This window comes from Equus asinus, chromosome 26, assembly GCF_041296235.1.
Source record: "Equus asinus isolate D_3611 breed Donkey chromosome 26, EquAss-T2T_v2, whole genome shotgun sequence".
Lineage (NCBI taxonomy): Eukaryota > Metazoa > Chordata > Mammalia > Perissodactyla > Equidae > Equus > Equus asinus.
In genome coordinates this window covers 35,171,457-35,194,581 of record NC_091815.1, presented here as the reverse complement: position 1 = coordinate 35,194,581, position 23,125 = coordinate 35,171,457, and the positions used below count along the sequence as shown (strand labels likewise).

At 43.7% G+C, this 23,125-nt stretch overlaps 1 protein-coding gene across 2 annotated transcripts in view; it reads right to left on the bottom strand.

The window, feature by feature from the left end:
- The window catches only part of LOC106822323 (sialic acid-binding Ig-like lectin 6), a 42,812-nt gene that overhangs the window by 4,976 nt on the left and 14,711 nt on the right, over window positions 1-23,125 (bottom strand). The window contains exons 1-4 of one of the 2 annotated variants that reach the window (XM_070498841.1): window positions 1,551-1,725; window positions 1,102-1,473; window positions 655-933; window positions 413-460 (exon numbers count right to left, since the gene is read on the bottom strand). The exons of the other annotated variant lie outside the window; for it this stretch is intronic. Coding sequence (XP_070354942.1) covers window positions 413-460; window positions 655-933; window positions 1,102-1,473; window positions 1,551-1,593 — 742 coding nt within the window. The 5' untranslated portion in view covers window positions 1,594-1,725. Of the gene's footprint in view, window positions 1-412; window positions 461-654; window positions 934-1,101; window positions 1,474-1,550; window positions 1,726-23,125 lie in introns of those variants that run through there. 2 annotated transcript variants of the gene reach the window in all.

Sequence of the window (23,125 nt, the reverse complement as noted above, 5' to 3'; positions counted from 1 at the left end):
GGGACCAGAGGAGACCGGGCCTCAGGCCTTCAGAAGATGCCTAGACAACTTCTCTGGAGCTGCTCAGAGTGTTGGGCAGATGAAGGACAGAGGGCTCAGGACAGGGATGGAGGAAACAGCTAATGGGTCATGAGGGGCCTACAGAAGAAGGAGGAGATAAAACATCAGACAGGAGGGTGAAGCTAGAGGGATGTGATGGCTTCCTTTGGATTTGACCAGAAAAACTGTGGGTGAGCCAATGATTAACCTCAGGGAGTTGGGATTTGTAGGGCTTTACCCCGTGCTCTCCCATGTCTGACCTCAGTAGCTGGCTTCTCACTTTTCTCTCACTTGGTCCCCGGCCAACTGTAGCACTAGATCCAGCTAGACCCTACATCCATCCCAGCTCTGGAGAGAAGAGGTTCTTTCCTACCTGTGCTGTTTCCTTGGGAGATGCTGATGGCCATGTTCTGCGGAGCATCTGGGACAGAAGGATGTAGCAGCCTCAACATCCATGGCGACAGATGGATTGGACATTTTCCCTTAGGAGTCACGGAAACAGGTAAAGGGGGCCCCCTTCCTGTTGGACTAGCAGGGCCCCAACATCAAGCCCTGCCCCAGCTCTGCCCTGGCCCCACCCCCTCAGGGACCCAGCCACCCTGGCCCAGCACTCACAGGTGACATTGAGCTGGATGTTCCTTTCCACAGTCACACCAGCTGCAAGGAACTTCACCTGACAGGTGACGCTGGTGCCGTGGTCCTGAGGCCGTGGAGTGAGGGTGAGCACCGAGGAGAGGCGGGCCCTGGGGCCCAGGGAGGTGAGGGCAGCTGATGTCCAGGAGAAGGCAGGAGCAGTGCCTTGCTCACAGGCCCAGGGCACAGAGCAAGTCAGGTTCCTGGGTTGGCCGGACTCCAGGGGCCCCAAGATATGGATGTGGGGCCTGTGGGTCAGGGCTGGAGAGGAGACAGAGGAGGTTGGGTCCCCTCAGCATGTTTTCAGCCTGCTCCAGGGTCTTTTCATGACTCTCCCCACCCCACGCCACCCACAGGAGGGACAGAACCTTCACTTTTCTCTTTCAGGTTCCCCACACTCTGGGGCTTTTCCCTGGGCCCCTACCATACCTGTCACATTCAGAGAGAACATCTTATCTAGATATGAGTGTCCCCTGAAGGAGTCCTCCATACGAAAGAAGTAAGTCCCACTGTCCCCTAGGTTGACGTCTCTGATACTCAGGGAGCAGTTCTGGGCATGGGGGTCTCCCAGGAGGAAGAACCGGCCATGGGTGCTCTCGTGCAGCTTCTGGTTTGGTTTGTTAGTGGCCACCAAAGGATCTTGGTGTCCATCCATCCCTTTCCGGAACCAAAACATGTAAAGCGTTCCAAAGGCAGTCCAGGGATAGGAAAAATTGCAGGGCACGAGGACACACAGGCCCTCCTGCACTGTCACGGACTCTGGTAGCTCCAGCCAGTAACTCTGACCTTGAGCCATGGGCACTGGGGAGAGAGAGAAACACAACCTGGAGCTCCAGAGCTTCCCCAGAGTGGGGTTCCCTCTCCCCTTGACCACTCACCTCCCCACAGCATGGGCAGCAACAGCAGCAGCTGCAGCGACATCCTGTCCTCATGCCCTGTTTGATCTGCCTTCCAGGGTCCCTCTGAGAGAGAAGAGAAAGTCGCAGATGTGAGAGGGCAGAGGAAGCTTAGAGGGGAAGCCTGTGGTAAGAACAAATGGCCAAAAGCCCAGAAGAGAAACTTCAGACTCCCTGAGTCAGCTGTGACTGTCCCCTTTAAGATCACCCAGGCCCGTTTCTGCATGTGACAGATGAACCCTGAAGCTCAGAGAGGCAAGGGGCTTGCCCAAGTAAGGCAGCAAGGAAGGATGAGAGCCACCAAGTCCTGCTTCCTGGGCTCATGCACAATTGAATGTGCTGGAGAAGCAGGTCCCTGCTGGCCAGCTCCCAGAGAGTCAAGAGTGCATGGAGGGCAGCTTCTCTGTGAGGACAGCCAGGGAAAGTCTTTCTATTTGCTTGTGATTGGGCCTGAAAAATCACATATACGTTTTTAGCTATAGGCTGAACTCCTCTGAGGGTTCTATCCACAGACCCAGCACCTCCTAGAATGGTCACCTATCATGTAGGGCTGGGGTCATGACCTTGGGACCCTAACATCTGGGTGACTACTTAGGAATGGAGGGAAGGCTTGTGCTCCAGGTGGGGAAAGAAGCATCCTCTTATACAAGCTGGCGACAGTGCTATTTAGACCCCAAGATGGTTGCACTTCAGGCGAAAGTGGTTTAGATTTGGGGTATGTGATGCAAGCTGGAGAAGAGAAAAAGACTCAGACCCAAGAGTGTGATCCTGTGGGCAACCTCCACATCGGCCTCCCTCTCTCTCAGCTCCATGATCCTGATCACCTCCCCCTCCCTCCAGATAAGGAGCAGATGTGTTCCTGTCTCTCGGGTTCTCTCCCTGGGACACTTGGTTACTTGTCACCTTCAGAGACAGTGTCATATATTGGCAGTCATATTTCACATAATATTTCTCTATCCTAAAGTCCTCCAACTTTCCCACATCTTGGAAAATCTGATACCCAGAGAGCAACTGTGGGTCCCTGCGTGCCCGAGGAGGTTGAGTTGGCCCTAGATTCTCTCTTCCAATTTTTAGTAGGGCCTATGACCAGAGGGAGATTATGGTGTCTGTTGGCTACCTCCAGAGTCTGAAAGTGGGAGGTAGGTGGGCTAAAGTCAGTCCAGAAAATCCATGAGCCGGGTTGAAGAATGGGATAGGATGCACAGGCAGGCCCTCCTTCACGGTCACTGACTGAAGGTTACAGATTGTCCTGCACCATCCTTCAGGGACCACTGCAGGACACAGAGTCTCTGACTGCAACCCTGCCTGGAAAGCTCTGCCTCAGACCTGTTGCCCTCACAGTTGTGGCCACAGCAGCGGCAGCATCTCTGGGCTGCAGAGGATCGTCTAGATTCCCTTGATACCACCTGATCAGCCTCTTGCAGCTGGGAGGTAGGGGCACCTGTGGGGTGGTCAGTGAGCTGGGGGCTCTTTCTGGATTGAAATTATGGTTTCTGACCCAAACTTCTCCCTTCAACAAGAATACCACCCCGCTCTCAGGTCACTGCAAGGGAAGTGAAAGCTGAGCTCTTCTGGGACCACAGCAGAGTGGAGCCTTCCTCCCTCCTGTACCCTGAAATGCCACCAGTGACTTCCTGAAGACCAACTCCCACTTCCCTCAAGAGAGATGTGGAGTTTGATGGTGTATGTTTCCCTGGATAGGTTTCTCGGAGCCTCTCTCATGGGGACAGAGGTGTGAGAGACCAAGACTCTCCTGAGACTGAATCCTGTCTGTGTTGGACCCACTCCAGGGCTGGAGCACCCTGGAGGCCTCAGGAAGCATTAAGTGAACGCTTGAATTCATCTGCAAGGAGAGAGTCTATGAACAGAGGCTGAGACTGAGCCTGGAGCCCTGACTCCAGTGCCAGACTTGGATGAGCTGTTTGGGTTCAGGGTGACATAGAACTTGTGACTGAGCCTTTGTTCTTCCTCACATTTCCTGTGAGCCCTGCACATACGTATACAGAACATCTCTCCCCATCTTCTCCACAGCTCCTCCAGCCTCCACAATTCTCCTCCATGGGGTGACCACCTAATTCCCCTCTCCTTAGTGATATCCCTCTTGTAGCTTCGGTCTCCTACTGACAGCAATCCATCTCTGATGTGAAAGAACTCTTTTCACAATCTAAGCAAGGTTCCTCATGTGCCTAAACACTTTGAATATCTTCCATCACTTCCTAAAGCAATGCTTTATTTAGCCTTCTGATATTTCATTCCTTTATTTATCTGGTAGACGTTGTGGCATAATTTTTTTTTAATTGTCAGGATTTGGCACAGAGGTAGAGGCAGTAAAGGACCACAAGTCTTGTTCTCTGTCCTCCAGAGCTCCATTTGGGTACTGACCGGAGACTAAGTGAGACAAAGAGAGGAAGAGCAGGAGAGAGTGGAGGACAGAGAGGGAAAAGGAGAGAGACAGACATAAGCGTGTTGGGGAGAGAGGCCCTTCCTGTCTGTAAGAGAAGGAAGAGGCGGGATGGGGGATTTCCCCAGATAGGGAGGGATTTCTGAAGAGATTGGAGGTGGAGTCTGCCCTGAGAGGCAAGAAACCAAGGGTATGTGAGAAGACCCTCTCTCATGCAATGTAAGGCCTTATTTCCTGGGGGTGGCAAGGAGCCGGAGAAGGGCTGACCTAGATTGAGAGGCTTCTACCCTGTTCACATCCAGCCCCCAAGCCTCTTCCAATTCTTCCCTCAGGTTCGGCCCACAAAAGGGGTTCTCTTTTCAACAAAGACACTGTCTGGTCCTTGGGGAGCCCCAGAAAGCAGAGATGGTGCTGTCCGTGGTGCTGAAGCAGAATTGAATCACTAGTTTAGGAATAACTGGGCTACGTAGAGGGGTCTGACTAGACAGGAACTGGATCTGGGCCTCAGGTCAGGAAGGCAGGTGAGTCAGAGATAACAGCCCACCTTATGAGGGAGAAAATCAGAGAGGGGCCTACCCTCTGGTCTGGGGGCTGGGCTTCCCCTGTGTCCCTTCTTCTTTACTCTCCAGAATGTCCAGTGGACTCTGCCAAGCCACTGAATTAAAGCCAGCAGCAGCCCATCCCTAGAGTTCTTCTTATGTGAGAAAGTAAAGCCCTATCTGTTAAAGTTCCTGAAAGTCGGCCTTTTTGTAACTTAGAGCAAAACATTTCTAATTGATGCAATAAATGGGGAGAGGAGATGATTCTTCCAATTGCGTTGGAAGTCAACATGACATTTCCCAAAAGTGGCCTACTCACTTAAATCTCCCGAGGGCACTTGAAAGTGCCTGATATGACTGACTTTTCTCACTTTTCCTAATTCAAGATTAGAGAAATAGTTTTTATCCTTTCTTTACTTTGCATCGATGTGATTATAAATAACTTTTACCGTCTAGTTTTTAAATTAACTGTAATCTTTCTTTGTGAATTTCTATTCAAAGCATTTACACACAGGGACCTTGAAGTTTTCCTTATTAACTTCTCTAAAGATATTAATCTCATCCCTACTATTTACCTCAGAGAATAATACATTTTGCCAATAAAATATGCATCCCTAAATTTCAAAGTTTAGGTTTCACTATTTTTGACCTTTATTTAAATGGCATCACACAGTACGCATTTTTTTCCTGGCTACTTCCACTCAATATTAGTTTAAATTTTTTTTATTGTAAAGAATACAACATGCAGAAGAAGATACAAATGGCTAAGTGTGCAGCTCAGTGAGTTATCACAAAGCAAATACAATTGGTTCACAAAATAAAGTTTTGCCAGCTCCCAAAATACCTCAACAGTTTACCATTCCACCACTGGAGCATGAGGCTCCTACTTCCTCACATCTCTGCAACACTTGCTGTTTTCTGCCTTCTTGATTTTCCAGTCTGATGTGTCTGGTGTAGCGTCTCATTTCTGGTTGATTTTTTTTCAACTAGAGTGAGTTTGAACATCTCAACATGGAGTTGTTTTCCATTCATGCTTCCACATTTGTGAAATAAATATTCATGTCATTTGCTTAGATTTGCATTGGCTTGTTTTCCTTTTCTTATTGATTTGTGAAAGTTTTTGTACATTCTTGTGAGCTTAATAAAGGAATTGATTTCTCCCATTCTGTCATTTCTCAGTTAAATTTGTCTAGTTCTCCTCTATTTGATGGAAACCTTTGTTTTTTCTTTTAAAATGGGTGCATTTTATTGTATGAAAATCATGCTGTAATCAAGTTGATTTGAGAATTGATTAAAAATTCATAAGAAGAGTTTCCAAGCTTTGCACACATAGTGTTAAATGGTAATTTCAGAGATATGATGTTCCTAGCTCTGCCAGGCAACATAAATTATCTGACTTGTACTGCATCTCACTTTTTTCCACACTTAAAATTAACTTTTGTCATTCACACTTCTGATTTGGCTGTAGTATTTCTGATGGTTCCTTGCAGCTATAGAGTCACCTTGAATTTTGTGATAAGTTTGCTCATGTGTCTGTCATCCAAATGGGTATGCATCTTGATGCTAGAAGAAATGATGCTAGGAGGGACATCCATCTCTAGTGATAATTCATTGAGCATTCATTTGGCTATACTACAGTAGTCAAGAACTAAGGGGACACCTGGGTTGAAAATAGTCCAGTTGGGTTCTAATTTTGATTTATTTTTCATCCAATCTATCAAGCTACAAGCCAGTCAGCCAATCAGAATTGATTAACTGTACTTTGCACCAGCCTCACCAGTGCTGACTTCTGGGTTTATGAGGATGAATATGACACAGTCCTACCCTTAAGGACCTAACTCTTAGTGTGAGATATAGTAGTGTATACATATAATTTCAACAGTATAATAAACGCCATGGTAAAGGTGGGTACCTGATACAGAGGTGGCCACATTTACACTATGACGTGATGGTCTCCTCTCTCCCCCACTCCTAACTCCTTTCCTTGCCTGTTAAGTTCGATGAGTCAACCTACAGAATGTTTGGCAGTTTAGAAAAGACAGTTGGAACAGAAGGAACATTCCTTGTGCCCTGCATATTTGATATTTTTTCCTTTAGGTCTGAAGTACAGAATTGAGTTGAGTTGAAACGATTTTACTGCTCAATGCATAGAACATTGTATTGACATTGCAAGACCCCTCTCTCTTTTTTTTAATTATTTCCCATTACTGTGCTTTCAATGGAAATTTTCATTTTGATGCAATCAAACCTATCACACAAATTGGTCTTTCATTTCTCTTGTAGATAAAACTATTTCTTGATATTTTAAAAAATTATTCTCTCGCTTATGAATATTGAGCTCTGAGGGGAAGAAACACTGCAGAACGTCACCAAAAGATGAGCGTCAGAGCATCAAACTCCTCTTACCTTGTCACGTTTGTGCTACAACTTTTACTGTGATGTATATATAACATGTATATATGTATATAAAGTATACAACCTTATAGGTGACATTAACCAAATGATTAAAGACAAAACTAATGCAAACCCAACACAGATCAAGTAATAAAACACTAATGACCAACCTCCTGATTTTCCCCTTGTGGGTCTGTCTGATCACAACACTCTGTGTGTCCCTTCTAAAAGCAGTCGCATTCCTGGCTTTTACATGAACCATTTCCACGTTTTCTTTATAGTTTTATCACCTATCTATGCACCCCTAAAAAGCATAGTTCAGATAAACCTATTTTGAACCTTTTATAAATGTAATCATAGTGTGTGTGTTGTGGCTTGCATCTTGCTTCATTTTTTATTGCAGTATAATTTACACATAATGAATATATATTTATGTACATTTACAGATAGATTTATATATAACAAGTGAATTTTTTGATAATTAATAGACTTTATTTTTTTAAAACAGTTTTAGGTTTACAGAAAAATTGAGCAGATAGTACAGAGGGTTCCCATATGCACTCCCCTGCCCCTCGCTATTCCCCCTATTATTAACATCTTGCGTTAGTGTGGCACATGGACTACAATTGATGAACCCATATGGATACACCATTATCAACTAAAACCCGTAGTTCACACTAAGGGTCTCTCTCTGTGTTGTACACCTCTATGGGTTTTAACAAAAGCATAATGTCGTGAATCTACCATTACAGTATCTTACATATATATTTTATCAAATATGCGTGATATATACGTATCATATGTAACATACAGACACATTTATATATAATAAGTTTTTATACATTGTATTTATATATAGTGTACAGGTTTTGATGCATTTTGATATATGTATACATCCCCCTTCCCAACTGAGATGTGGGTTATTTCCATCACTGTACAAGTTTCTCTTATGCCGCCCCCTCCCTGAGGCAGCCTTTACTGATCTCTATCACAGTAGCTTAGTTTTGGCCACACTAGAACTTCATCAAAATGAATCATACTGTGAACTCTTTTATGTCTGGCTTCTTGCAATTCCTGCATGCTATTGTATATAATGGTGGTTTATTCTATTTTAATGCTGAGTTGTATCTCAGGCACAGGGAGTCCAGGATCTGCTGTTTCCTGAGTCTGTCCTCAAGTTCTGGAGAACTGTGCCTGGGGCTCCTTCTTGCCTCACATGATCCATCCTGCTCCTCTGGACCCAGGATCTGGGGGCTGTGGGGCAAATTCACATCAGCAGGCATGTCCTCTCTGGGCTCCAACTATTGGTCTCTCTTTCTGACAACTCCACTTTTCCCAGGAGCCCAAAAGTGGGTGGGTGTCTGGGGGCTCCAACTGGACCCACTTGGAGGAGTTTGGCTGGGCTGTGAAGCGAGATTCTGAGGCCTCAGTGATGTAGCCTGACCCAGGGGCTCTGCAGAGACACCAGGAAGCCCTGGAAAGGCAACAACCACATGATCCACTCATCCAACATTCACTCCACATGAATTTCTGCAGGCCCTTAGGTGAAGGCTACTGTGCTAGACACTGAGAGTAGGCAAAACTCAGAAAAATCTTAATTAGTTAACATAAAAGAAAACACTAAGAGATCTGGACTAAACTTAACGAAATTTAATCACATCTTTGCCACCTTTTAACTGTGAGAATATAAAGCTATTACTTTAGTCGCAGTTTCCAAAATGAGGAGGAAGGTATTTGTTACAAGGGTGAAACTGACATGTGATGAGGCTTGTGAAGCCCTCAGCTTCACAATAATGCTGAACTTGAGAAATACTGAACTTGAAAAATGCTGAACTCCAAATAACTCTCAACACAGGGATCCAAATAATGCACCCCAATAAGAAACCATTGTCAATCTGCTCAACTGCCAATGCCTGCCCCTTACCATGTCCTCAGGGCCCTAAGGAGAGGCCAACACTGAACCACTCAACTATTCCCAAGGGACCCCAACACTCACTGCACAGAAAGCAATGCAGTAACCTTCATAAACCCCCATAACTGGCCCCCTAGGCCTCCAGTGAAATGACTCCCATATGCTACCCTCAGCACCCCACTCTACTGATATCTGTAGGTTCTCAATCACTGCCCCCCTCGAATGTGTTACAGTGTGACCCTCAAATTCTTCCAGTCCCCGAAGCTCCTGCTCCCCATCAGTCAGACTCACATAGGCCCCCAAGCAGTGGATCACTTCCAAAATGTCCCCCAGTACCATATCTGTGAGGTCAGCGAGAGAAGTCCCAGAGACAGTTCTCCAGAACCCAAGGACAGATGCAGGAAGCAGCAGATCTGGACTCCCTGTTCTTTAGATAATCTGGATCCTCCTGCTGAGAGCAGACCACAGGGGCTGGGTGTTTCCTCATCCACAGGCCTCTGTGTTACACAGAAAACCATGGACTGGCTGATGACAGAGCAGGAATTGGAGTAGGTTTGTTGGGGAACCTCTGGGGTGTCAGGGTCTCTCCAGGATTAGCAATGGGAAAGGTCTTAGAGTGAGTGGTGGGGGTCTTTGAGGTGACGATCTCTTTGAGGACATTGGTGGGGTGAGTGATGGGGTCTGTGTGAGGTGAATGATGCAGGATCTTTTGACTGAGTGATGAGGAGTCTGTGGGGTGAGTGATGGGGGCAAGCTTCTCTAACTTAAGTTGGATGACTAGCTCGTCAATTTTCACCTTTTCCTTGTGTTTTTCTTTATGTATATAAATATTTTTGTAACTGTTAAACTCCAAGGGTAGTTTTAATATCAGGTTTTATATCACTGGTTCATGAGACCTGCTCACTTGAGGACACTGAACACGTGTCTTAGGAGGGTCTTAAGTTGGGAAACTTACAGGGGATGAGCTTGTCAAGCCCTCAGCACCTGCCTGGCATGTGGGAAACATTGAATAAAAATCAGCAAGTTGCAGAGTCAGGTATCAGCTATGTTGTTTAATTTTCACACAACTCTGTCAGCTAAATAATATGATCATTATTGGACCCATTTTGTGGATGATGAAACTGAGGCTGAGTGCTGTTACATATTTGCCTTAAGGTCAAAAGAGAAGAACAGGGAATCAGTCCCACATTGGCATCATTCTAAAGTACACACAATTGCCACCATCTTATGTTGTTCCCTACATGGTGAGCTTCCATAAGCACCATTTCCATTTCCTGTTGCCTTCAGGTGCTAAGATTTCCAGGCAGCCATGTCTGGTGTGCTTAGTCTAAGCTGCTGAACATTTCACTGCCTATCCATGACACCCTACACAGCCCAGTCCCTACTGACAAAGACAAAAGTTAAACTCACCACACCCAACCCCCAAGTTGTGACCTGGAAAACCTGCAGATCTGCACCAAGACCTCAAATCACTGCCTACCTCTTGTCTGTGCATAATGGATTGACTCACAGATACAAATCAGTCACTGATAGCAGAGACCTTCAGAAACCCCTAATGAGTGGATCAAGACTGCAGAGGATCTTGAAATGCCCCTGAATCACTGACATGGCACAAGCTCTGAAAATCATTAACCTATCTTATTGCTACTAACTGTGTCCCAGGGAGTGCCATTCACTGATTTTCACAAATCCCCAATAACAGCCAACACAAGGATCGAAATATGGCACCCAAATAGAAACCCATCATTGGTCTGTTTGACTGCCAATCACTGACCTTTCCCACATTCACAGGGACCCAAAGAGAAGCTAACAATGAGCCTTTCCCCAAAGACCATCAACACTCACCATCCACAAGCAATGCAGTCACAAGCCCTCATCACTGATCCTCTACTCTTCCATCAACTGGCTCCCATATGCTCCCAATTACAGCTACCCTCAGCACCCCATGCTACCAACTCCTGTAGACCACCACTCACTGGCCCCACGAGTGTATTACTATGGCTTTTGAGGACCCTCAAAGTCCTCCGGTCCTTGAGGCTCCTAGACTCTAAATCAATCACTAAACCCCACAGTCCCCCAGTCAGTGAATCATTCCCCAAATGTCCTCCCATACGATCCACTAAGGTCCTCTTAAGGCACACATTCACTTTCCTAAAATGAACAAGTCCCTAGGATCAGACAAAATAAAAACTTATATTAATGTACACTTGGAATTTAAAAATTACAAAAAATACATAAATAAAATATACAAGGAAAGAATGAAAATTAATGAGCTTATCATTCAACTTAAGTTACGGAAAACACCTCCTTCACACACCTCACACACCCCTCATCCTTCACCCTGCAAAGTCACCCCCATCACTCACCCAGCTGACCTCTCATTATTCAACCCGCAGAACCCCCATCACTCACCCAGCTGACCTCTCTTTATTCAACCCGCAGAACCTCCATCACTCACCCAGCTGACCTCTCATTATTCACCCCACAGAACCTCCATCACTCACCCAGCTGACCTCTCATTATTCACCCCGCAGAACCTCCATCACTCACCCAGCTGACTCCCCATCACTTACCCACAGACCCCATCCTAACTCACGCTAAGACCTCCCCATCACTCACCCCCAAAAAACCCATCACTCACCCTTCATACCCTCCATCACTCACTCTACAGATTCCCCCATCACTCACCCCCAAAGCCCCCTCTGCTATATGTCCCCACACAGAATCCTCATGACTCACCCCAAGCCGACATCCCATCACTGAGCTCACAGAATCCCATCACAACCACCCCATGTCACCTCAGCTGTCCTCAAGTGCTATGTGGGTGAGAAACTAGTGGCAATATCAGTGAAATGAGCTCTCTGGGCCACTTCCGGTTTGTGTCTGATTCCTGGAACAAAGCCTCTGGCAAGTTTATTGATGTGCATGCCCACTAACACTTTTGATGCGACTCTCTGCCAACTGTTATCACGATACATGACTGGGTTTCTGTGTTTCCATTGTTCACTTTTATTCAGCAGCTTTGTCTGGTGAAGAACATGGTAGCGCCCAAACTGAGCCAGTCAATGAAGGCTGCCATCTGCAAAGAAGTGTCAGGGAAGGCACTTGATGTCTCACAGAGCAGTCTTGGGGCTGTCCCTTTCTATAGATATAGGGAGAGAGAGAGAGAGAGAGAGAGAGAGAGAGAGAGAGAGAGAGAGAGAGAGATCTTTCTAGGAAAAACTGAAGTTGCATACTCTGAAAAATAACTTTTTTACATTTTCACAGTCACTTTTTTTTTTCTGAACTACAAAAGAATCCATTTTCCTAATAGTCCTTTTGAAAATTTTACTGTCAACCTATTGTGGACAGTGATAATAAAATGGAATAATATATGTCAGGACTTCTAAAGGGGAACTTCGAGGCAATTAAGGAAATGGGACATATCCCATGCACGCACACACACATGCCACGTCTCTACCCAGATGGAATGTAACTTTTGAACTGTGCCTGACTGTTGTTATCTCGACCTTCTTTCAAGAAATATGCTTCCTCCCATAGATAAGAACTTTTTGCCTTGGAGATGGCCTTACCAACCAGTCATGTGTAGCCCAGAAGTAACAGTTGTTGCCAGGACCAATCACAAATCTTGCAAAACAGTGTGTGTGATTTTTCTCCTTTTTGCCTTGTAAAAACTCTTGCCTTCTTTGTCTCCCTTAAGGCACATTTATGAGTTTCTGCCTCAATTTGCATCTCCAGAAAGGCAATTCTGATTGCCTAAATAAATATCTTCTCCTTGAATTGTAGTGGACTTTTCCTCAGTTGACACTACAGAAACAGAAATCAGTTTAAGGGGCAAAGTGTTTCTTTGGGATCAAAGAATTGCAGTATAGGGAGCACAGATTAAGGTCAAAACACAGTGTCTCAATTACAGGAGAGGAGTTAAGGGTTTTTATGGCAAAAAGGGAGAAAGATGAGGTAAGTTGTGTTAAAGGAGAGTTCATCAGTGCTAGGTGAGGTAAGGCTAGGTTTGTATTTTGTAAATTGACGTGAGATTTGGTCATCAGGCAAAAGGCTAGACTTGTACTTCATTGATCGGTTGGCAATTCAGTCATCAGCAAAGTCCAAAGTCATTTTCTTTTGTTTCCCTTGCCCATCAGACATGGGACTTGGAAATATGCTGCTGAGACCCATGTCAAAGAGTGTACTGCCCATGTTTTCTTCCAGAAGTTTCACGGTTTCAGGTCTTATATTCAAGTCTTTAATCCATTTTAAGTTGATTTTTGTGCATGGTGTAAGATAATGGTCTACATTCATTCTTTTGCATGTGACTGTCCAGTTTTGCCAACACTATTTATTGAAGAGACTCTCCTTTCTCCACTGTATGCTTTGGGCTCCCTTGTTGAAAATTAGCTGTCTACATATGTGTGGGCTTATTTCTGGGCTCTTGATTCTGTTCCATTGATCTGTCTGTCTGTTTTTGTGCCAGTACCATGCTGTTTTGGTTGCTATAGTTTTGTGGTATATTTTGAAATCAGGGAGTGTGATACCTCCAGCTTTGTTCTTTTTCCTCAGGATTCCTTTGGCTATTCGGGGTCTTTTGTTGTTCCACATAAATTTTAGAATTCTTTGTTCTATTTCTGTGAAAAGTGTTGTTGGAATTTTGAGAGGGATTGCCTTGAATCTATAGATTGCTTTAGGGAGTATAGACATTCTAACTATGTTAATTCTTTCAATCCAAGAAAATGGAAGATCTTTCCATTTCTTTGTGTCTTCTTCAATTTCTTTCAACAATGTTTTATAGTCTTCAGTGGACAGACTTTTCAGCTCTTTGGTTAAGTTTATACCTTTGTATTTTATTCTTTTTGTTGCAATTGTAAATGGGATTGTATTCTTAATTTCTCTTTCTGCTACTTCGTTGTTAGTGTATAGATATGCAACTGATTTTTGTGTGTTGATTTTGCATCCTGCGACTTGACTGTATTCATTTATTATTTCTAAAATTTTTTAGTGGATTCTTTAGGGTTTTCTATATACAAAATCACGTCATCTGTAAATAGTGACAGTTAAACTTCGTTTCCAATTTGGATGCCTTTTATTTCTTTTTCTTGTCTGATTGCTCTGGCTAGGAACTACAATACTATGTTAAATAAGAATGGTGAAAGTGGGCATCCTTGTCTGGTTCCTTTTCTTAGAGGGATAGCTTTCAGTTTTTCTCTGTTTAGAAAGATATTATCTGTTGGTTTGCCATATATGGCCTTTATTATGTTGAGGTATTTTCCTTCTATACCCATTTTATTTAGAATTTTTATCATAAATGGATGTTGGATCTTGTCAAATGCTTTCTCTGCATCTATTGATATGATCGTGTGATTTTTATTCCTCATTTTGTTAATGTGGTGTATCATATTGATTGATCTGCAGATGTTAAACCTGCATCCCTGGAATAAAACTCACTTGATCATGATGGATGATCTATTTAATGTATTGTTACATTCGATTTGCTAGTATTTTGTTGAGGATTTTTACATCAATGTTCATCAGCGATATTGGCCTGTAATTTTCTTTTTTTGTGTTGTCCTTCTCTCATTTTGGTATCAGGATAATATTGGCTTCATAGAATGAGTTAGGAAGCCTCCTCTCCTCTTCAATTTTTTGGAAGAGTTTGAGAAGGATAAGTATTAACTCTTCTTTGAATGTTTGGTAGAATTCACCAGGGAAGGCATCTAGTCCTGGACTTTTATTTTTCAGGAGGTTTTTGATGACTCAATCTCCTTACTGGTGAGAGGCCTATTCAAATTCTCTAAAATTCCCTTCTTTTACTGCTTTTGCTGTATCTCACAGATTTTGGCCTGTTGTATTTTCATTTTCATTTGTCTCCAGGTATATTTTGGTTTCTTCTCTGATTTCTTCAGTGACCCAATCTTTGTTCAGTAGTCTTTTGTTTAATCTCCACTTGTTTGTCACTTTTTCAGTTTTCTTCTTATAGTTGATTTCTACTTTCATACCATTGTGGTTAGAACAGTTTGCTTGTTATTAATTCAAGCTTATGAAACTTATTAAGACTGTTTTGTGGCCTAATATGTGATCTATCTTGGAGAATGTTCCATGTACCTTTGAACAGAACGTGTATTCTGTGGTTTTTGTATGGAATGTTCTGTATATATCTACTAAATTGTGATCTATCTTGGAGAATGTTCCATGTACCTTTGAACAGAATGTGTATTCTGTGGTTTTTGTATGGAATGTTCTGTATATATCTACTAAATCCATCTGGTCTAACGTGGCATTTAAAGCCAATGTTTCTTATTGAACTACTGTTTGGATGATCTCCCCATTGTTGTAAGTGGAGTGTTAAAGTCTCCTACTATTACTTTGTTACTGGATATTTCTCCTTTTATGTCTCTTAATAATTACTTTATATATTTAGGTGCTCCTTTGTTGGGTACATAGACGTTTATAAGTGTTATATCCTCTTGTTGAATTGTTCCTTTTATCATTTTGTAGTGCCCTTCTTTGTCTCTTGTTATAGTTTTTGTTTTAAAGTCTATTTTGTCTGATACAAGTATTGCTACTCCAACTTTCCTTTCTTTGCCATTTGCATGGAGTATCTTTTTCTATCCCTTCGCTTTCAGTTTGTGAGTGTTTTTCAGTCTGAAATGTGTCTCTTGAATGCAGCATATATATGGGTCTTGTTTTTTCATCCAATCAGCCACCCTATGTCTTTTGATTGGAGCATTTAGTCCATTGACGTTTAAATTAGCTATTGATAAGTATGTACTTAGTACCATTTTGTTATTTTTTTCTGCATGTTTTAGCAGTTCTTCTCTGTTCCTTTCTTTTTCTCTTACTCACTTCTCTTGTGGTTTGGTGGCTTTCTTTAGTATTACGTTTAGACTCCTTTCTCTTCATTTTTTGTGTATTTATTATAGGTTTCTGGTTTGTGATTACCATGAGGTTCATATATAATAACCTATGTACACTGCAATCTATATTAAGTTCATGGTCTCCTGAGTGTAACCTCTTGCTTAAAGGTCTACTCTTCTACTTTCCTCCTCTCACATGCTATCTTTTCTTTCTTTTCTTTCTTTTGTTTTCCTTCCTTCCTTCCTTCCTTCCATCCTTCCTTCTTTCTTTCTTTCTTTCTTTTCTCTCTTTCTCTCTCCCTCTCTCCCTCTCTGTCTCTCTCTCCTTCTTTCCTTCTTTCCTTCTTTCTTTCTTCCTTCCTTCCTTCCTTCCTTTCTTTCTTTCCTTCTTTCTTTCTTTGTTTTTGTGGAGGGATAGTCACCCTAAGCTAACATCTGTTTCCAATCTTCCTCTATTTCTTGTCTTTTTGTATGTGGGTCACTGCTACAGCATGGCTACTGACGAGTGGTGTATGTCCACGCCTGGGAACCGAACAGGGGCCACTGAAGTGGAGTGTGCCAAACTTAACCAATAGGCCATGGGGCCAGCCTCAAATTTTATGTTTTTGATATTACACTTAACCTATTTTTTGTGCATGTGTATCCATTACTCTCTTATCATGGAAATAGATAATTTTAGTACTTTTGTCTTTTGACCTTCATATTAGCTTCGTAGGTGGTTGATCTGCTACCTTTACTGTATATTAACCTTTCCAGTGATTTTGTTGGCTTTTTTTCTTTGAAAATTTTCTTATTCCTGTTTGTGGTCTTTTCCTTTCCACTTAAATAAGTTCCTTTAGCATTTCTTCTATGGCTTGTGTGTTCATGATAAATTCCTTTAGTTTTTACTTGTCTGGAAAACTCTTTGTTTCTCCTTCCATTCTGAATGATATCCTTGCTGGGTAGAACATTCTTGGCTCTAGGTTTTTCCTTTTCAGTACTTTAAATATATTATGCCGCTCCCTTCTAGCCTGTAAGGTTTCTGCTGAGAAGTCAGCTGATAACTTTACGGGGTTTCCTTTGTATGTAGATTGTTGCCTTTACCTTGCAGCTTTCAGGATTCCCTCTTTATCTTTAATCCTTGACATTTTAATTATAATGTTCCTTGGTGTGGGCCTCTTTGGCTTTGTCTTGTTTGGTGCTCTCTGTACTTCCTGTACCTGGATGTCTGTTTCTTCTTCAAGTTGGGAAGGTTTTCAGCTATTATTTATTCAAATAGATTCTCTGCCCCTTTGTCTTTCTCTTCTTCTTCTGAGACATCTATAATATATGGATGTTAGTGTCCTTGACGTTGGCCCAGAGGTCCCTTAGATGGTCTTTGTTTTTTGTGGTTTTTTCAGTGTGGAAGACTGTAACTGAGCTAACATATTTGCCAATCTTCCTCTATGTTGTATGTGGGACTCTGCCACGGCATGGCTTGATGAGCAGTGTGTCGATCCGTGCCTGGGATGTGAACCCATGAAACTTGGGCCACCAAAGTGGAGCACACAAACTTAATTACTACACCACAGGCTCACCCTGTCCTCCTTTTTAATTCTTATTTCTTTTATTTTTTCAGCTTGGGTGATTTCTTCCAGTCTTTTTCCACCTCACTGATCCTTTCTTCTGTATCAGGTACTTTTCTTTCGAGTTCCTCTGTTGAATTTTTTTCATTTCTAGTATTGTATCCTTCATTTCTGATTGGTTCTTCTTTACATTTTCAGTTCTTGTTTGAAGTTCTCACTGAATTCATCCATTCTCCCAAGTTCAGTGAGCATCCTTATGACTATCACTTTGTACTCTTGGCAGGTAGGTTCTTTATTGCAGTTTCATTTCATTCTTTTTCTGAGGATTTGTCCTGTAACCTTTTTTGGAATGTATTCTTTTCCCTTCTCATTTTGCCACTTTCTGTGTGCTTATATCTGTGTGTTAGGTAGATCAGCTGCATCTCCTGAACTTGGAGATGTGGCTGTGTGTAAGAGATGCCTTATGAGGCTCAGCAGTGTGCTTCCCTCTCATTACCAGTTCCAAATTTTCCAGGGGTGTCCCCTGTGTGGGCCTTGGGTGTCCTTCTGTTGTGGCAGCATTGCTCTTGCTGCAGGTGCATGAGAAGGCTAGGCTGTTCCCCTGGCCAGCTGGTTGTATTTCCCAGCAGGTTGTGGCTGCTATGGACCCTTCAGTTACTTTAGTGAGCCTGGGGAGCCCCAGCACAGTTGATTGCAAGTGTAATATCACATTCTTGCTCTAGTTTTTCTGTTAAGCGAGTAGGCCTCCAGTGTGGCTCATTGCTAGGCTCAGGGGCTTATGACTGCTGTAGGCCTCTGTCCCACAAGGCTGTTGTCAGCTCTTTCAGGAGTGCAGCTTGGTGTGGCTGGCCCCAACACACAATTGTTTCAGGTGTTGGAAGGTGGGGCCGATCCCCTACGTGGCTGTTTGAGAAGTACAAGTCTGCTACCATTGACAAGCCCACTGCCCACAGGGCCTCACACCCAGTTGGCACAGTCTTCCCACATGTGTGCACCCAGATGTACTGACAAAGACCCAGTTGCCCCACTGCAGAGGCCCTACACACTCCACCCACCAAGGCCTGCCTCTCACAAATGCCCTGTCCCTTGCCTATGCCCTGTCATGCTGCAGAGGTACCACACGCCCCACTTATATGGGTCTATTAGCTCACAGAGGGCTTGCAATTGGGTGGGGCCAGTCCCTAGGGCCGGGTGCCTGCCCTAGCTGAATTGGATTAAGTTAGTGCTCTAGGAGTTGTGCAGACCCCTGGGCTAGCAGGCCAGGGGAAGAACTCTAATGACGTCTGCCAGTGTCAGTGCTAGCATGCCAGTACAAGCTCACAATAATAGCTGCCACCAATGTCTCAATCCCTGAGGAGGTGGTTCCAGCCTGGGAAGGTCTGACCTCTCACTGAGATGCACCCAGAGCCTATCAACTGAGTCTCTTCCAATCAAAGGACTGTGTACCTATATTTGTGCTGACTTTAGGTTGCTTTCCAAAATGGATGGAGTTTTGCATGGTCCCTTGAAGGGCAGACTTTTCTTCCCTTTATGTCTTACAGCTTTTCTGTGGATATTCCCTGTTGTTAATAGCCAGTAATCTCAGATATTATGACACTTGCCTCAATTTGATGAGTTCTAAAGCTGCTCATTGTGGCAAAGCTCTCCCATTCGGATCCTCCGCTCCTCCAGGAAAGGCTTCATATGTTAAGATTGTTCCTGGACGTGAAGCACTATGGTTAGAACGTGGCCTTTCGCTCTCCAGAAAGGAATTTCTGCCTCTTCCACCTCGATCAGCACCATCCCTTATGGTGGGAGTTCTTTTTATCCACTTTTCAGTTCTCTCTCAGGGCTAGTTGTTTCAAGAGTTGTTGTAAATTTGCTGTGTCCATGGGAGGAGATGAGTTCAGAGTCCTCCTATGCCGCCATCTTCCCAGCAATTCAGACCATGTTTCCATGTACTTATTTGCCATCTATTTTTCTTCTTTGGTGAAGTGGCTGATTAAATCTTTGGCAACTTTTATTAGTATTATCAGAGTAAAATATACATAACAAAAACTTTACCATTTTAACCAATTTTAGTTTTCAGGTCAGAGGCATTCAGCACATTCACAATGTTGTGAAACCATCACCACAATCTATTGCCCAAACTTTCTTCATCTTCCCAAGCTGAAACGTTGTGTTGAATACATCAGTAACTCTCCATTTTCCCTTCCCAAGACCTTGGCCACCACCATTCTATTTTCTGTGTGTCTATGAATTTACATACTCTAGATACTTCATTGAAGCACAATCTACAGCATTTGTCCTTTTGTGACTGGTTTATTTCACTCAGTCTAATGTCTCCAATCCATGCTGGAGCATGTGTGAGAAAAACCTTTCTTTTATGACTGAATAATATTGCATTGTATATATTTTCCACATTTAGTTAATCCATCCCTCTGTTGATAGACCCTTGGGTTGCTTCCAACTTTTCGTTATTGTGAATAATGCTGGTAAGAACATGGGTGTACAGATATCTATTCAAGTTCCTGCATTCAATTCTTTGGGTACACACCCATAGGTAAATGACTGCATCATATGATAATTTTACTTTTAAGTTTTTGAAGAACTTCCAGACTATTTTCCACAACAGATGCACCATTTACCATCAGGAGTTCCACTTTCTCCACCTCCTTGCCAACACTTGCAATTTCCTCTTTTTCTTCCTTTAAATAGCCAACCTAATGGGTAGGAAATTTACCTCATGTTGTGGTTGTAATTTGCATTTCCCTGATATTAGCAAGGTTGATCATGTTTTCATGTATTTATTGGGCATTTGTGTATCTTTGGAGGAATGTCTACGAACTCCTTAGCCAATTTTTATAGAGAGGTTTTTGTTTTTTTGTTGTTGTTAATTAGCATGTTTTTAAAATATACATAAAATGGATTCTTTTTCAGTTTGTTTACTTCTATTTTCTTTTGAGAGTATTGATATGTTCTAGATACAAGTCATCCATCAGATACATATTTGCAGATAATTTCTCCCAATCTGTAGCTTTTAGTCTCTTCATAGCAGTTTTTAAAGAACAGTGGGGCCCAGTTCCCCAGGATATGTGTCACCCATAGGGTGACCCAGTAGTGTGTCAGGATGTGGAAGAGCAGAGAAAGTAAGATTAAGGGGGGAAGGTCTGGAGACCAGGTGGGCACATCCAGGGTGTAAAAGGTCACATGAGAAATGTAACCACCCAAAGATAGCCATCTCTTAGTCCCTGGACTCTGTCAAGTTTCCCTTATAAGGAAGAAGGTTGTAAGCAGACGTGATTAAGGTAAGGATCTTGACCTGTGGAGATGATTCTAGATAATCTGGATGGGCCCTTAAATCTAGACACAGCTGTCCCTCTAGGAGGGTGAGGTTCTACACACAGAGGAGGATGGGCACTGTGATCACAGAGACAGAGCGATGTGGCCACAAGTCAAGGAATGCTGGCAGCACAGTCCTCTCAGAGAACTAAGGGGTGGATTCTCTCCTCCAGCCTCTGAGGGACCGTGACCTACGAACAACTTGATTTCTGCCCAGTAAAATTGATTTTTGATCATGTGGTTCAGGATATGTGCCCTCAAGCTGTGGCCCCTTTGAATATTGAATATTTCAAGCTGGACGAATTTGAGAAATGGCATCTTCAGTAAGGACTTTCTGACCTTCTCTTGAAGGAAGTCATAAACCCTCACTGAGAGGTGCCCTCCCTGTACCTGGAGGAAAGGAGCATCTTATATCCTAAGATCAAGGGACACAGAGCAGAATGTAAAGGAACAGACCTTGCTAAGTTTCCCCCAGTTTACTGCACTTAGCTCGCACTATTTGTCCTCTTATGTCTCTGCACGATTTTCCACTTTGCATCAAATCTAGCAGTAAAATACTCTGACTTAACCCCTAAATAAAGTCCTCATTTCCTTACAAATGATTTTTTGCCTCATTAAACTTACATTAAGTATATTTGTATGTATTTCTCTTCTGATACGTTTGGTGTTAGGTGGATCTCAGCCAGGAACTTACAAGGACAGATGGAAAATATTTTTCCTCCCCCCACAGATTTCTGGCCTCCTGAACTATCGGAAAATATATTCCTTATGTTAAAGACATCGAGTATGTAGTCATTTCTGATAATTGCCCCAGAGAGATAATAAAGGTGGTAAATCAGAGCGATGCTGTCTCCAGCGAGAATGCAGAGAATAATGGAGAGAAGCCCTCCTTCACAGACTGATTTGTCTGCTCCATTTTGAAGCCAAACTCCTCCAGGTGTTGTCTGTACCCTCTCTTCCCATCTCCCATCCTCCAATTCTCTCTGGAACTTGCCCCAATCAAGTTTGCACCCCTTTCCTGCCTGTCCATTAAACCTGCTCTGTGGAGATCACCAAGGACAAATGTGCTTCCTTGTACCCCTCCCTTCACTGTGTGCTGTCAGCCCCTTTTTGCCTGATCTGCTGTCATCACTCACATGGCGCTACATCCTCACATCTCCAGATCAAACCTCTCTCATATCTCCAGACATTCATGTCCATCTCTCTTGCTGCCATCCCCAGTTGGATGTCAAGTGGCTTCTCAGAATGAGCATTACCCTTCCAGACCCCACTCTCTGGCATCCTCCACAGAACACAGCTGCATCCTTCCAGTTGCTCAGGAGAAACATTTGGGCATCATCCTTGCTCCTCTCTCTCCCTCACTCCCCACATCCATTATGAAACCCTACTAGTTCCATGCTCATAACACATCTACACATAAACCCTCACTCTCCACCCACTCTCTGGGTCAAGTCACCATCACCTCCAGCCTGGAGAATTCAGCAGTCCCTTCCCAATCTCTGGTGGCTGCTGTGGACCCACTCTGGCCTTTTCTGGACAAAGCAACCATGTGGACCCTCTGAAAATGAAAGTCCAATCATGCTCTCCATGGCTTCCAGATTCTTGTGTTTCCCGCAGGGTCTCACACGCTCTGCACCAGCACATGGTCTGCACCATCCTCCCAGCTTCTCCCCTCCCTTTGCCTCCCTCTGCTGTCAAACTTCATCCTCCTGTTTCCCCAACACACCAGGCGTGCTTCTGCCTCAGACTCTTCCACTCACTGTTTTCTTTTTTCCCTTTTGCTGGGATAATTTTCTCTCAGGAAAGCACAGAGCCTACTTTCTTACTGTCTTAAGTCTTTGCACCAACATCACTCCTCGCCCTCTCACATGTGGAAAATTGTCCCCAAGATGTCACGTGCTCCTTTCCCTGCATGATTTTTCTCCAAATACACATTACCATCCAACATGCACTAATGCTATTTATTATTTTATTTATCTTGATTTCTATTCTTGTCTCCAGAATGACAGTCTCTTGACAGGGATTTTGGATGCTGTGTTCACCAACGCACCCCCAGCACCTACGACAATGCCGCTGCATAGTAGGTCTTCTGTAATACTTGCTCAGAAGTCTATAAATAAATGACTGAATCTTACTCTGCTGAGAACCAAGGAATGATACACACACACCCCTGGATGGCATTTAAGACAGCCTGAGACAGAGCAAAATGAGGGGGTGAGCTGACCCCGGACTCTCTCCCCTCCAAACTATAACAAAGGACTGGAAAAAAACTGAATTTCAGCTAATAAACCTAATGCCAGGACGTCAGAGACCTACAGTGTCAAAAAGACAGAGGACGGAGACCCTGCTGTTGGCCTAGGAGGAGCTGGAATGGGGTAGGAGAGAACTTCGCTCCCTCCCCTAGAGTCTGGGGTCTGTGCGCAGGTCAGGAAGGAGCAGGGGAGGGGCCGTGCAACTGGGGGATCATCCAGGACTCCCACTGCTGGTATAGTGGAAACCCGCTGACGGGGGAAAGCTTCCGTGTGCGGGGACCCCATAAACCCAGGGCCCCGGGGAGGCCAGAGAACAGAACTGATCCAAATCCAGATTGGCAAGTGAGAA